The sequence below is a fragment of the Nothobranchius furzeri genome, chromosome 2 (genome assembly GCF_043380555.1).
Source record: "Nothobranchius furzeri strain GRZ-AD chromosome 2, NfurGRZ-RIMD1, whole genome shotgun sequence".
Lineage (NCBI taxonomy): Eukaryota > Metazoa > Chordata > Actinopteri > Cyprinodontiformes > Nothobranchiidae > Nothobranchius > Nothobranchius furzeri.
Genome location: NC_091742.1, coordinates 54,615,789 through 54,631,926, shown reverse-complemented (window position 1 = coordinate 54,631,926; position 16,138 = coordinate 54,615,789). Strand labels below are relative to the sequence as shown.

The 16,138-nt window shown below is 42.5% G+C and overlaps 2 protein-coding genes across 2 annotated transcripts in view; both read right to left on the bottom strand.

Annotated features, from left to right (window-relative positions):
- Window positions 1–16,138, bottom strand: part of LOC139063767 (golgin subfamily A member 6-like protein 4) — a 70,542-nt gene that overhangs the window by 30,721 nt on the left and 23,683 nt on the right. The gene's annotated exons all lie outside the window — the stretch shown is intronic.
- Window positions 1,879–14,344, bottom strand: LOC129165205 (uncharacterized). Its single transcript, XM_054747774.2, has 9 exons — window positions 9,920–14,344; window positions 9,587–9,733; window positions 9,214–9,377; window positions 7,560–7,696; window positions 6,808–6,901; window positions 5,722–6,060; window positions 5,371–5,548; window positions 5,019–5,146; window positions 1,879–4,936 (listed from the first exon to the last, which is right to left on the bottom strand). Exons 1-9 carry the CDS (start codon window positions 10,038–10,040, stop codon window positions 4,622–4,624), a joined length of 1,623 nt encoding a protein of 540 aa, XP_054603749.1. The 5' UTR covers window positions 10,041–14,344; the 3' UTR covers window positions 1,879–4,621.

Below are 16,138 nucleotides of genomic sequence, written 5' to 3'. Positions count from 1 at the left end.
GCTTCGGGCGCTTTGGGATCCGGAACTGAGGCTGGGCTCGGGCAGCTGCCTGAGGCAGGTTCGGCCGAGCCGGCAGCACCGGTGAGGGTTTACGGGGAAGGCAGAGATGAAGGGCTTCATCCTCTTTCTTTTTAGCCGCACACCGTTGCTGCATTGATGCCAGGGCAGAGCCGAAAATGCCTTCAGGCACGATTGGCATGTCCAAAATGTCCTCCTTCTCTCTCTCAGAGAGGTTGGTGAGGTTCAGCCATCGTGCATGTTCTTGAAGCACCATCATGCCCATAGCTTTAGCCGTAGCATGGACCGCGCAGCGCTGCACACGCAGGCAGATGTCGGTCAGTACGGTGATTTCCTCCCGCACCTCCGGGTCCGGCTTCGTATTCATGTCCTCACAGAGCTCGGCTTGGTACGCCGAGAGCATGGAGGAGACATTCAAAGCTCGGACCGAGATGGCGGCAGCCTTGTACGCCGACTGGAAGCGGTCCGCCTTCGCAGGGAGAGCGGGAGGCCTGGAGGAAGTCGCCGAGAGCCGTGGGTGCAGGTGGGCTGCAACCAGCGGTTCCATCGGCGGCATGCGAAGCATGCCGGCCATCTCCATCCCTTCGAAGTCCAGCGAGGAGGCTTCTTGGACAGGAGACCTGGAGCTGAACGGGTGTTTGTCCCAGGAGGACCCCACTTCTTGGAGTAGCTCCGGGAAGGCGGGGAGGAGGGGCTTTGCCGCCCTCGTGGCCTGAGGCAGCTTCTTTCCCTCATAGCGGGATCTGACAGCCTCAGTGACCACGGTGGGCCAAGGGATGTTGAGCCTGGTCGCAGCGCGTCGGCAGACTGACTGCATGTCCAGGTGGGCGGCCGGAGAAACCGCTCCATCCCTGGGAGAGGACGGAAAGCTAGGCATGGAGGCCTGAGCGATGGGGAGAAAGACGTCGTCCTCCTCGTCCTCCTCTGAAATGAGGAGTTCCGAGGTGTCCTCGTCGTCTCCGTAGTCCAACTCCAACACGTCCTCGGCGGGGTGGCTCGGACCGGCCAGTTCGAGCTGTGAGCCCCAGCTGAGTTCGGCACACGGTTCCGGCTCCGGGAGGACATGTTCGCTGGCGTCCCCAGGCGGTGGCCCAGGGGCCGGCAGGCAAGGGTCCTTCCCCGACAGGCTAGCTTGGCGCGCTAGCCGCCGGCGAAGGCTCTTCAGGGTGAAGCAAGCGCAGCTCTCACATGACCCGGGGACTTCCAATGCCAGCTGGGCGTGTTCCAGCCCAAGGCAGCTCGAGCAGACCCTGTGCGGGTCTTTGCTTGAGATTTTGTTCCCACAGGTACAGAGGCGAGCTCCTGCACCGTCGACTCCTCTGGTGGGAGGAGCGGCTTCCATGTTGGCTAACTGGTGTGTTAGCATAGAACGAACAGATGCACTGGAGTGTGAAGCTGCTCGTTATGCCCCGAGCCTATGGTGAAGGTCAGGACAGAAGGACGGTAAGTTAACGTTCGGCGACGGAGAGAATATTAGAAGGCTCCGTCTGTGAACAGTTGAGCTAACTTACCTCAGAGATAAGCGACCACCGAAGCGAGAAGAGGTGATTGAATAGTGTGTACGTGGGGACGCTTGCTACTTATAGTAGCAGGGGGACGCGTACGTCACGGTCACTGGCCAATCAGGATTGGCGTATTGAGATAAGTGCTTCTGAGGAATCCGCGGAGGGGCGTATCCCATAGTGAGACATCGAAACGAATGTTAAGAAAGAGAACTCCAACAGTGTCTAATATGGACCATAAGGAGTCCAATAACATCCTGCAAAGGGAGTTAATCACTGAAATAGTCAATTTTAGCATTTTAATTTGAAATCAAGAGCACTTTAAAGATAATTGAACATCAATAAGCAACTGACCACAGAATTTTCAAATATTTATTTGAAAATGGAAACACTAAAATGTGTTACAATTTGTCACAAAAATTGTGAGAAAACAAAGGACATCCTTCAGTCACTTAAGCATATAGTCTTCATGTTTACTGTACAATGAATCTCAAAATGAGGAACAAACGATGCAAAGAAGCAGAATCTGTTTCATAAACAGGTGTTGTGCAATTGTCTCTAAAACAAAAGTGCTTTTTCACCCACCAAACTGGACCTATCCTAAAACAAAAATATCTTTTACTTTTTTGATGTCTGCTATAACAGCACATGCACAAGAACCACGAACAAATCATTCCTCTCAAAACCGTAAGTTGTCTGAAGATCAAATGGTTTGAAAAACTGCAACAAATCAACCCTCAACAGAGAAGTATCAAACTCACTTCCCTTTGCCACATGGTACGAGTGAAAATGCTCAGCAAATCCTAGCGTCTCAAAGTGTTCCACTGCCAGAAAATATTTCCCAGCACAAACAATAATTTCACTTATTTGACTGAATACTGGTATTCCCCCTTCAATCTTTGAGCACACAACAAGTCCAGGGCGATACTCAGTTCCATAACATGCAACCCAAGATACCACATCAACCTCTTAGTTCATGTTAACGTGCAGGTTATCAGCCACCATGTCACCATTTCTTAACTCGCTTATTTTTACTGTGTTAACAGGTCCAGAATCAATGCTTTTCAAAGGCAATGACTCCCAGTGGTATGCTATTGCCATTTGATGTTTTTGAGCTAAAGTCTTGGTAATGTTTTTGAAATTTTTTACAGTGTTTTTAAAAAACCTGTGCTTGGCCTCAAATCTGGTTGACCAAAAGTGAATAATTGGGCCAATTTTTCGTATGATTCGAGGATAATGTGTCATGAAGTGGTGTTTGGGTATGAGGTTCTGTTGTGGGTACAGCTCTTTGAATAGCGTATGATGATCAATAATGAGATGCTTCAGATATACAGTCATGCCTTCTGTAATGACTGGTGAAAACACAAGATTGATTATTTGAAGAAGCAGTAGCAATAGTCTCCAGTGTGCATTGCCTTCTGGAACTACATCTCCAAATATCAGTGGTACATTCCTGATCAAACAAAATGTCTGAATAGCATTTAGACCTATTGAGTTACTCATTTGCTCTAGGTTTATTCTGCTGGGACGGTTTTTTCGTTCAAGAAATCCATAGTTGTACGAGTACATTCTTTCAGTTGCCTCATTTTTGGAAATTATTTTGTTGTCTGAGAGGTATCCAAACAGCAACTTTAACTCCAGCTGCCCTACTCCCTCCAATATGTCATGCATAATATCTACAGCATAGTTGTCAGAAACATTAAAATACTGCAGATCATTGAGTATGCACATTCTCTTCACCCCAAATGATGATGTTACTGCAGGGTCCTGTATATCACGGCAATGCTGAACATGGAGTTCTTTACTGCGAAGGGTCAAGTCTGGGTCATCATCAGTAAAAAGTTTTTGACAGACCTCTTTGTCAGTCAAACAGAAACGGCAAAAATAGTTTGCACTGAAAGATTCAACATATCCAAGCAGTGTATGCAAACCTAAATTGTCCCCGGTGACTTGCGCAACTGTTCCATGAACTGGACTTTTGGAAAAAGGAAGAGTGATTCCTGAGGACTCAAGGATTTTGAGATCATGTACCAGGGGCTCCAAGATTGCATTAATGCCATATTTTTTCATATCTTGACTGTGAAATAGTGCAATGAGATGGATATTCATGAGAGCAGAATTAAATTTTGGACTCAGGTTTCTAAGAACAAAGTAAATACTTCCAATTTTATGAATGCCATGCTTTGACCCAAGTGGATTTGCTGTTTCAAACTCATCAAAGAAAATCTGAATTTGGAGAGCATTTTCGTTGTTGGAGAAGAGGGGATGAGATTTAAAATAACTTCCATCACAGAAATCTTTGTACACAAAATGTTGATTTGAAGGCTGAACAAAATTGCTAAATATCTCTTTGTTGGAAAAAATGAATTTTAACGTCTCTAATATGGGAATGTAGACAAACTTATCTGTTACTGGAACCTGATCATATGTACAAGAGGTTTGATTTCTTCTTGCATCATATCGGACACCAAGGGCAATCTCAATGGGTTCGATAACCCCCCATTTCTCTATAAAATGTTTCTTCCATTTTGCCTCTGTGTTAACATTACTGAATGGATTCTCAAGATTTTTTAAATAATTACCCAACTGGACATTCAAATCCTCATTGTCAGAACATATGTTTAGAAGATCTTCTTTGATATTTGTTTGAACTTCATCTACAAGTTCCTCCACATTTTGAACAACGGACTTTATTATACTGGTTGCAACACCACAACCTAGAAGATTTGCAATCACAGATGCACACATGTCTTGAGTATTTTTTTTTTCCATTTCACTGCTAGTTGAACTTTGTGGTTGTTCTTCAGAAGAACAAGATGGCTCTTCAAAAGCACAAGATGGCTCAAATGAGTGATTTACTGCTGATTTAGTTTTTTCCTCAAAATTATCTACAATTCTAGCTCTGTGCTTGTTCTGAAGGTGTTTTCGAAATCCTGAAAAGGTGCAAAACCTCTGACAACATCCATCTTGGTCACATAACAGTTTAAATTTCAAACCAGGGTAAAATCCATGAGAAAACTTCAGATGCCGAACCAAGCCTTTGACAGTGCAAAAGGTAGACTTGCAAACAAAACATCGAAGCATCTTTTTGTGTAGCTGATTCAGTTGAGGAGCTTTGCTCTAAGATCCTTCACCCTAGGACTTTCATGACACAGACCAACATCTATATTATAAATGGTGGTCTGCACAAATGTATACATATTGTGCAGGGCCTGATCGTAAGAGATGCCAAACACATAGTGCGCTTTGAAAAGTTTGTCAAAGGCTGAAATAGAGGACTTAGCCTTGCAGGGAATGAGCTGACCATCCACCACAATGTAGTAGTCATTGATGGTGCAACGTGTTGTTCCAACCGCCAGAATGTAGGGCTGCCTCCCCTGGACTGAACTGGTCGTCTCTTGAAGGTTGCGGCATGACTGAAAGAAAAATATCAACAGAAAAATCAGATGATTACTTTCCAACTTCACTCTGAAGCACTTATGAGTTTGAGCCACTTACTTTGTGAAAGCGGACAACATGGCTCAGAGCTTCTCGAACGGTGATCTTTACAGGTCTCTTCTTCCCACCGGGTGGTGGAGGTAGGAGGTAAACCAGCAATAACAGAGCTGCCATGTCACTGTCCCAAGCTGGCACAAGATTTAAATAAACAGTCAGCTATGCATTTCATGCTTTTTCTAGAACAACACTGTAATAAAACAGTTATTCACACTAAATTCATTACTTGAGCTTACACATTTCAGCCAAGTAAGTTTTGATATTTTGAAATAAAAAAAATATGTATTTCTTCTTTTTGCATTCCAAAATGAATGGTGGTGGTGGTGGGGAAGAGATCATTCAAATGTAAACTTACTTGATTCATCATTTCCTTCTGGGCTCTCCTCTGCAGACTGAATGAGAGACTCCAGTACCGGTGTCTTTGTGAGGTTGTTGGCTTCTTTGATGACTTTCACCTTCAAAGAGGTTCCCCATTTTTCCATTAGTTTTGATGAGACTTCTTCTCCAAACATCATCTGGAAATCCTGTACCACCTTAAAATCAAACAAAACCACACACACAAATTTGGAAACTGCACAGTTCAGCAAACAAAGACATTTTAAAGTCTGCTAATCTTTTTGAACTAATTAAAACAGTCATGACCCACTATTCTGAAATAAGACGACAAAGCCTGCAGCTTAAGACGCTATATCCAAAGCGGACTTACCAGGCCTTTTGTGTCCAGGAATCTTGGGAACACACTAAGGATGGTCTCACACTTCTCTGAATCCTGAATTAGTTCTTGTCTGTGCTTAAATGTTTGTTCCATTTTCAAGAAGATCTGGCTTTCATCTGTGCTGTGTCTCAGCAGGGAAATGGCCTCTCTGCACAGATCGCCCTCCAACTGATGCTCTGCATTCACGGGTCTTCCAAACTGTGGTCCTCTGTTGCTTGATGGATCTCTACTTGTGCTGCTCCTTCTCCTGCCACCATGGAGTTCACGCTGCATGTTTTTTAGTTTCCAAGCGATGTAGCCTTCATTACTTTTGGAATCAAAAAAGTGCTCCTACAGAAAATAAAATAAGTCTTAACATATGATCAATTCATCCTGAAATCAAGTTTTTTTTTTTTGCAGATAACCTGTAAATAACTGTCTAATAATGGTGTAGACATGTGTAGTCACTATTTTGGCATTTTAGTGAATCGAATTTAAAATATAAATATTCTGCGTAAAACTGTCAGGGTAGCGCCCTCTTCAGATAGTTTGTACATTTGAATTTGGATAAGCAATTGCTATTGGCTAAAAGATACCCTGTGACATTACTGTTTCCATATGTGGTCAGCGGCATTGCCGCTGTGGAGAATAGAAGCAGCAGAGTCTCAAGCTCAGCCAATTATACATAGCAAGTTAGAATGGGAATAGCAAGTGAGTGTTTATGGCTCTGCACCAGTAGCCTGGGGCAATACAAGCCATCGGTACAAAGCGATATAGCTCAGGGCTGCTTGGCTCCTCCAAAATACCTTTTTCCCTCTTTGATAAAGGAGGTGGACAGATATCATCGAACTCCAATGGCTGCTCATGTGAATGTGTGTATGATAGCGGGGAATCTCAAAGTCTGGGGCAGTGTGGGCATGCAATTTGTGTCTTGGTTGGCCAGGCAACGACTCCTCATGGTGCATTTTTTAAACAGGAAATATGTGCAGGGTAAGACTCTGGTGGTGGTGAGGTGCCTTGCGCTTTAACTCGTCTAAAAGGGACACCACAATACCAGTTTTAAAATATTAACTGCAGGAACAAATACTTAATACTCACATATCCTTTTTCAGAGTATGGGTCTTTCAGACAGGGAAACAGGGTGACGATTCCTAATGCATAACGTGTCCTTACATCCATTGGTGGAGCAGTCCTAAACAGGAAAGATGACAGAATTAATCTTCTGAGGTTACACTTTTTTCTTTGCTCGATATAAATTACGATTTGTGTGCATATTTCATCAGGGTCTCCGCCAGAGATCGTCCCTCGTCTGTGAGAGGGGGAGGTGGGTGCGTGCACAAATTGTTCTGCTGTAGATTCTCGTTAATATGATCCGCACTTGTATAGCGCCTCTCAGAGTAAGGACTCCAAAGCGTTTTACACTACAGTGTATCATTCATCCATTCACACACACATTCACACACTGGTGGTGATGAGCTACGATGTAACAAAAGCTGCCCTGGGGCGCACTGACAGAGGCGAGGCTGCCGAGCACAGGCGCCACTGGTCCCTTCGACCACCACCAGCAGGCAAGGTGGGTTAATGTCTTGCCCAAGGACACAACAGCAGAATTCTCTGTCCGGAGCCGGGACTGAACCTGCAACCTTCAGATTACTGGACAACCCGCTCAACCTGTTGAGCTGCTGCTAATATCAGCGGATGGAGGGCCCGTGGTTCGTTTCACTGCCCCCTAGGATGGGGGCGGGCATGAGACAGCCTGGTGGGGGACCAAGTGGCCCGCCAGGCTTATAAAGCGCTGGGGGTAATCCTGTGCATCATCCTATTTTTGATTGCATATGAAAACTACTCACCCATACTGCTCAATCATCGCCGATACAACCATGTTGACCAACTTCCGCCGTAATGGGTCCTTAACCTCTCTTGTTTGTCTGTATTCTTTGAGTATTTTCTCACCTCCTGGCTTGGTTTGCAGAAGTTTTTCAACAAGCTTCAGAGTGAAACAACAAAAATAATTAAAGTACAGACAGTGCACTTGAGAATTATTCACCGTGCATCACTTTTGTTTTCCCACATTTTGTTTTCTTACAGGCTACAGCCTTGTTTTTTCTTAAACTTTCTTGTTTTTTTTTAACTAAACTTCTATACACAACCCTCCATAATAATGTGAAAAAAGATTATTGGGATATTTTGCAACTGTATTAAACATGGTAATTAATTACAAAAGCATAAATATTCACTATTTTTGAGATAAAGTGCAAAATTATGCTATGGCAATTTTCTTCAGCAGGAGGAACTGAGAGAAAACTCAGAATAGATGGAAAAATTAATGTAGAAATGCACAGACCCCCTAAATAAACACCTGAGTGCACCCTTGACTTCGGACTGAAGCGACGGTAATCTTTCAGCAGAACGTCTTTAAGCACACAGCCAAGATATCACAATGTCTGTGGAGACTGTGTGTTTGGTCTCAGTTTGGACACAGTGGTGTCATTTAATGAGACTTTGAGTGTGTTTGCATTGTCTGTTCCTTTTCAGTCAATTCAGCTCCTTGTATTAGTTTCAGTTTCTGTGAATGTTTAAGCCCGACGTCAGGAGCAATTTTTGTTAAATTATGTTTCTTATACTGTACTGATTTTTACCTGTGCTACGTGTCCTCAATGTTACCCCAGATCTCCTAGATGCTTGGGTTGTAACAAGACAAAATATGGAAAAAGTGATGCGATTACTTTCCAGATGCACTGTATAGAGAGCCTAAGTCTCCTCCCTTTCCGGTCGGCTCATGGGTCCCCAGAAGAATGAAAACATTGAATGGAAGTCAATGGGGCTAAAACCGCTATTTTCTAATCTGCTTTGCCTTACGCCCTGGATCGCACACGTTGTACTGCAATTTAAATGAAAACTAATGATGGGTGTTTGGACCCCACCAGTCACGTACTTTATTTATCAGCTTGTAAATGTTCATAATTAGAATGACTGCAAATCAAACATCAGCACGTCGCATTTATGACGTCACCACAGAATCTCTTCTCCCGTAGTGTAGCTGCTACTTACCAAATGGCCAGATTTATGGTTTTTCTCCATCTGAAGGAATGATTTGAAGTTTGCTGAACTTACAGCTATTTTCCCTCTGTTTTTCTCCCGTGTCTGGTTCGATGACGTCACTTTTGTGAAATGTATTTGTAGTCTTGGGCTTATTTTCACACAAAATCTAAAATAAAGTTTCCTCCCGTTAGAAAATAAGCACTTTGTTGGTATCAAAATGCATCTTTAAAATTCACGGACATCATATATGAAATCCCTGGCACATAACAAGCGGAATTAGAAAATTGCGGTTTTAGCCCCATTGACTTGCATTCATTTTTTTGTTCTTCTGGGGATCCGTGGTACAGAAGTAGATGGGCATGACTTAGCCTCCCTATTAATAACAGCCTCCATTTATAAACAAATTCACACAAAATTAAATCAAATAAATTTAAATTATTTAAATGAATTGAAAAATGTCACCTCTTTGGCTTGAAAAGAAGCGTCGTCATTTTGATCTCTTCTTGGGGACATCATCGTGGTTTCATCAATGCGACGTCTTTTAGGGGACAGAACAGATAACTCGCTGTCTGATGAAAAAGATGACAAGGAGAGCGTGTCTGTGCATGAGGACTGCACCGAAGATTCTAAGGAAAAACAGAAATACAGATCAGTACTTGACAACCATTAAATCATTTTAGCCAAAATTAAGAAACTAATTATGTCTGTCTGTGGCTTCAGAATTTCACTGAAACAAGGGGGAATTAAAAAAAAACATGAAGTGTAAGTAATAACCTTTAACTTTTAGTTAGATGTATAAAATAAGATGTAGCTAATTTAACAGTGCTACTGTTACCTTCTACAGAAGAGGCATCAACGAGGGTCCAGATAATGTCTGATTTCTCCTCCAGAACATCAGTAAAGACATCCTCATCTACTTCTGTCCCAGTTTCATCCACAAGATACATCCTTTTATCATCTTGGATGCCAAACTTCTCCTTGGCTGTAAATTCATATAAAATTATTTTAGAAGCTTAAATTATTCAAGTATACAATTTGTAGTTTAATTATATTTACCTAATATTTAACACATTGCCTACTCAAAGATTAAGAATTTAACTTGTATAAAAAAACATAAAAATGCATAATTTTAAGCAGATGAACCCAAATGAAAACAAAAATGTAATACCTTGACTGAGGAATGTAGAATATGAGGCTCCATTGAGCTTGATGTAGCGTTTTTTCCCTATATACTGCACTTTGAAAAGCATCGTCTGGAAAAAAAGAAAAAGAATCACAGCAGCCAGCATATAGCAATAACCTTAATATGCATTCCTTTGCACAGTGGAAACCTTCTCATCTTTAGTCCAGATTTATTTTGTTTCCCCAACTGAAATCGATTGCTCCTACTTAGCTTTTCAAGGCTCCTTCCAAAGAAACACCCAGTTTTCAGTCTTTGAGCCGGATTTATACTTCTCTGTCTGCGTCGGTATTGACCCTTTGCATGTGACGTCACGCCACACATGGGATCGGCTCGTTCACCATGATGGATGGCAAAATAATAAAGTATCTTTGAATTGAATGAGACCGTTTATACACGTTGAAACTCCGGTGAAGCTAAGAAGCCTGTCTGTTGCCTTTTATTGCTTTTATTTAGTTGATTTTACAGTAAAATGGTAACTACTTGCTGGGTGGCTGGCTGCACTAACAGACAAGGATGTAAAACTCGTTTTTTTTTTTTTTTTTTTTTTTCCAAATAACTTTGATGGAGACTGAGGACGGAGAACTGCAGCGATCAATCATAATGGTGGCAGGATTCTTCAGAAAAGCGCAACGCCCTCTGTTGTCCATGGTGGGGAATTGCTTTGCAACTCTTGCTAGCTTACTAAGTCCGAAGGGAAAATGTCACCATTTAGGCGGAAAATAAAGTGCCACTCCTGGGTTGGATGATTTGTAAACGTGCTCGCCACTAGAGTGTACACCGCCTGGGTCTTCAAGCTTTTCTTCAATGTTTTTAGGATTAGCTTTATGAAAAATTCTGGGAATAAACACATTCTCCACGATTGCTAAAGCATGTAAAGGCGGGAGTCAGCAGAACTGCAATTCAAAAAGAAAACTAGTATTTCGGGGAAAAAACTGCTACGTTAAATTAGCTCGTCCCATCACTACAAAGCACATTTTCCATTACTGCTGGCATACAACATAAAGTATTCCCTGGGTTTCTTGCTAAATAGCTTCAGTTAAAGACAGCTTCCATGGCATTTATTTACTGCATTTTAAAATTGAGAGTTGTGTATAAATACATATTTTGCGTCGTCTTTAGTTAGCAACAGCAAATTAGTTCCTCCTAAACTAAAAGCCAGGCAATAATGATGACAATATGTACCAGTTCTAGCGGCCAGTTTATTAAACGTTGTCTTCGAAATTAAAATTCCATCAATATATGCCTTACCTGTAAGCTATGTTGTCTGGAAAATCACTGTTTCTTCCACCGCTCCGTAAACCAAATGGAGGACCGTCCCGCCAAAAACTTTCCTTTGGCCGCCTGCAGGCGTCGGCGTCAACAGACACACATGACGTAAACACGCACGATACGTGAAATGAGAACCGTGGAGACTCAATCACAAATGAACACCAAGAGAGCTAGTAAGGACAGGAAAAACTCTTCACCAATCCTGCTTAAACAACTGACACCAGTAGGAGTCACTCTATCAACACGGGAAGTGTATTAAATTATTAATATACTCTGCAGTGTAAAAAATATAACTCTACATACTCAAACTCTGGAAAAGTAACACTTTTCAATTTGCTGTGTACTGAGCTATAACCCACAGCTAATGGGCTTCCATTGTGTTCATTTACTGCGTAGCTGATACTGTATCGATAAGCTAATTTTAACCATTTTGCGGGTTTGTTATTTTCCTCGTTTAAAAGACTGAAGGACGCGACTCAGCGTCCGTTACATAAACACAGCTGCACACAGTTAGCTCATTAAAGGTTATCTAGCTAAAACTTGGAACATAAAATATCGTCATTGGCTTATTTTGGTACGAAGCGGTTAGCTAACGCTTCACATTGCAACAAAATGATGACATTTTGTCAACTTACCGGAGAAAATCCTTCAGAAACACTGAAAATGAAATACAGTCAATGCAGCAGCGGGACTGTTTGGAACTATTCGAAGCTACATGAACCACGTGACTTCCCCGTTCCATAGGAGTCTATTGGAGTGTCGTAACTCTCTACAGCTCTGACAGAACCCTGCCCTCCTCTCCCAATGATTGGACAGGAATTCAAGAAACGTGATTGGTAGCTAAGACTCATGCTCTCATTGGTTCCATCCAAGTTCCTCCCACTGACGCTAGAATCGAGACAAAAAGATCTGTAACACTGTAGATTTGAGGTTTGTACCTGTAGAATGAAATGTGTGTTTTGAGAGTTTTGATTTCAAACTTGTACCTTGATTATTTCAGTTTGGAAGTCTGCTAGTTACAAAACGAAAGTTTCATGTTTCTGAATGAATGTTTGATGTTACAAAATGAGTAGTAAATGTACAAAATAAAAGTTTGATTTTACAAAATAAAAAATACATGTACAAAATACAATGTTCCTGTTACAAAACAAGAAATACAAGTACAAATTGAGAATTACAAGTTAGAAAACTAAAGTTACAAGTTACGAATCCAAAGTTACAAGTTACGAATGCAAAGTTATATGTGATGAAACATGTTCAAAGTTACAAAACTTGGTACAAGTTACGCTGAATATTGTCCCAATCCTAGTTCCATAGAGGTCAGGACAGTGTTGTGAGAAATTGTGTTTCCCTGAAATGTTCTGTCCCCCGTGTTGGGAGATCGCACTTCTGGCTATTTTCACAACATTTGTGATCAACTTTTACGGGAAACTGATGTAATGTAATGTAATAATGTTATGCTTGTGATTTTTTATCTGTATTTCCTCCTAAAAACAATAAAAAAAACATATAGTAAAAACATTCTTGTTCACTCTTTTGCAGCAAGCTTATTTATAATTTTTGGAAGTTATGTAAAAAGATGTAATCTCACTCAGTTTAACATCTTTTATTTGAGGTACCGTAAATCCTCTAATACAGACCGGTATTCAATTAGAGGCCGGGTCTCCAATTCTGGCCGGTGTCGGAGTCAGCGGAGGTAAATAATGGCCGGTCTCTTATTGTGGCCGGATGAAATGTGGTAACAAGCAAGTACGAGCGTCCCAGGGGCAGAAGTATAGTCCCCAAATTAACCAGCAGGAGGCAGTGGAAGTTCACGCTGACGTTTTTTAGGCTTTTTCTTCAACGCTTTGTAACGCTACAGATACGATCCTCTATCACGCTCCTACCACACAGAGTCACGGTGTCAGTTAACCATGCTAATTCAACCCGCTCCACAGAACACACATCACCTTCCCTGTGGCTTACATAACGCTCACACAACACGCAAATCAGCACATAGGAACTAGCAGAACGATAGGAAACACATATAACACAATACCCAGAATGCACCTGGCTTACAACCCCAGCCAGGTCATTACACTATCAAGTTCAAAGAGAACGTGCTGATTATGCTGTAGAACACTCTGGGGAGCAGCAGTAGGGGGTGTATGAACTACAGTAATCCCTCGTTTATCGCGGTAGATGCGTTCCAGACCTGGCCGCGATAGGTGAAAATCCGTGAAGTAGGGACTCCCAGCATGCCCCTCACGGGGATTCCCTAACGTTGCACCTACGTCACAAACCGCGGCTATAAACGGAAGTCGCCTTTCCAGCTCACCACTCAGTCATCGTTTCTTCAGATTCACGATCAGAGTTTCCAACGTACCGATCAATCCAACGAACTATCAGCTCATAGTAAGTTATCTTACTTACTTCTGGAAAGCCCGGCATTTCCGTGTCACTTCGTTGACGCTCGAACGCTCGGGGGTTTCCTAGAGCACCGACGCTATCACTTCCGCGTCTGTGAAACCACGCTCCCTATTGAATTATCGTATGATCACATTCTCCTTTTTGGGGGTAAAACTCAAGTGCCAGACCGTAGGTACTGACACGCGATCGTTCATGTCGGTTCATTTCCTTTAATGTTTTCTGTCTTTTATTTGCGCCTGATGTGTATCGCTGCTGTGGAGCGGGGCGCATCAACTTGTCCTCCGACGCACAGATCACAGCAGGGAGCGCTCCGCTGTTTTCGCGGTCGGTAGGTCTGCCTCCTGAGCACGGCCACAGTAACAATCAGGTGTCGCCACCTCAAAAACTAATTTAACACGCGATCGTTCATGTCAGTTCATTTCCTTTAATGTTTTCTGTCTTTTATTTGCGCCTGATGTGTTTCGCTGCATGCTGTGGAGCGGGGCGCTGCGCGCATCACCTTCTCCTCCGACGCACTGATCACTGATACGGCCGCCAAACAGCAAGCGCTCCGCTGTTTTTGCGGTCGGTAGATCTTTTAGAACTGCAGTTCAAAGGTAACTCATGAGGTGAATATATATGAACCCAGGTAGCAGTTTCTCTTTAGGATTGAGAGGAGATGCAGGAAGATAATAAACAGGCAGGACAGAAAAATAGTCAAATAAAAACAAGTTAGTTTTTGTACCTGCTGTTGCAACAAACAGACACCATTGAAGGTAATCAGAAGTGAGGAACAGAAAATGAAATAAATATTTTAATGTTTAGAGCAGCAGGAACTCCGAGAGGCTGCAGGCGCATCAGTGAGTTTGCGGCCGCTGCGCAGGGGGAGGGGGGAGAGGGCTGAAGCAGGAACTACCGTTGTTAAAAGAAATGTGTTTAACTTTGAAAATGTGGGCGCACTTTTAATTGTCAAAAACTCCAGTGAACCATTAGTTCATTTTGCTCAAATAGAAATAGAGGCCTGCCTCTAATACTGGCCCTCCTTCCAATAAAGGCCTGGAGCTTGATGAGCTTGAGTCAAATACAGGCCCGAGCCTGTATTAGAGGATTTACGGTAGTTCAGTCCTCCATAATGGACAATAAGTTCAGTGGATTTGGAAATATTTGCTCTCGACTGCCTAAGGGAAACAGAATATTTCAGGTAGGGCTGCAGCTATCGAATATTTTTGTAATCGAGTACTCCATCGAATCTTTTATCAATTAATCGAGAACTCTAATAAATTACTCTTTTGCGTTTTTAAACCATTACATCAAATAGCATGTTATAAAATATGAAAGACCTCTTGAAATGAGAAAGCAATTGCCAGTTATTCTTCAAGTTTTATTCAAAATTAGTTTTCAAAACTTCAGCACTTCAACTTACTTCACAGTAAACAAATGCGGGCGGCTGCGGCCCAAACAGAACCAGAACCGCTCACGGCGCATGAGCAAACTTGGCTCGCCAGCTGTTTCCCTATTAACACACGTTCGTTTTTATTTCTACACTTTTTTTGTTTCACAGTAACAAGGATTGTCGAAAGCATGTTTGCCGTGGTTATGTCAAATTATACTGATCACAAATCATTTATTTACTTTCTTTCGTTTTCCTCCGCCGCTCATAAAACCTGTGTCCTCCTGCAGCAATGCTGAGGGACAACGGACATCGATAACACAGTAAAAAGTCCGACGTGATGTAAAAAATGCTATTTTTAGCACATTTTAAGTCCGACGTGTTGCTACCAGACGTACGGTGTGAGCTGAAACTGAGTGCTACAAATGAAAAAGTCACACAGTGTCCGCAGAATATATAGAAATACAGGCTAAAATGCATCATCTTGTAGAGGCTCCGAGTCCGCTTGCAGAAGTGACGTTCACATGTGGATGTTTCCTGGTCAGGTTGCAGCATTGAGGATGTGGTGTTGTGGTAGGCTAAATCCATTTTACAGTTTTTACACTGGACTACGTTTTCCGCCTTACGACGTGAAAAATGGTCCCACACCTTTGACATTTTGTGTCTTTTTCGCACTCCACCGGGGTCCACGTTGTCCGCCATGGCTTAAGAGAAAGTTAAGTTACATTCGCTACTCGCGTGTGCATTCTGTTCAGTGTGTATGTGCGTCACTTATGTTGGTCCGGGTGAAACATGACCACGGGCGATTGCAAAGCCATGAATTAATTAAACATGAATTAAACGAAGCCTCGAGGCAGAGAATTTGACTCAAGGATTTTTTGTACTCGAATTATTCAAGGTACTCGAGGAATCGTTTCAGCCCTAATTTCAGGGGAACATAATTTCCCACAACACCCATTTCACGTGGATCATGGAGCGCACCGCTCGATGTAAACAAACTGGCTGTTGCTACCAGCTTATATGGATGTGGAGCGATCACTGACTGATCATTAACTACGGCTGGTTCAGGAGTGTTGGTGAGCCAGGGACATGCTGGAGATCAAGTAAACAAATGGTAAATGGCCTGTATTTGATATAGTGCCTTCTAGAGTCCTGGA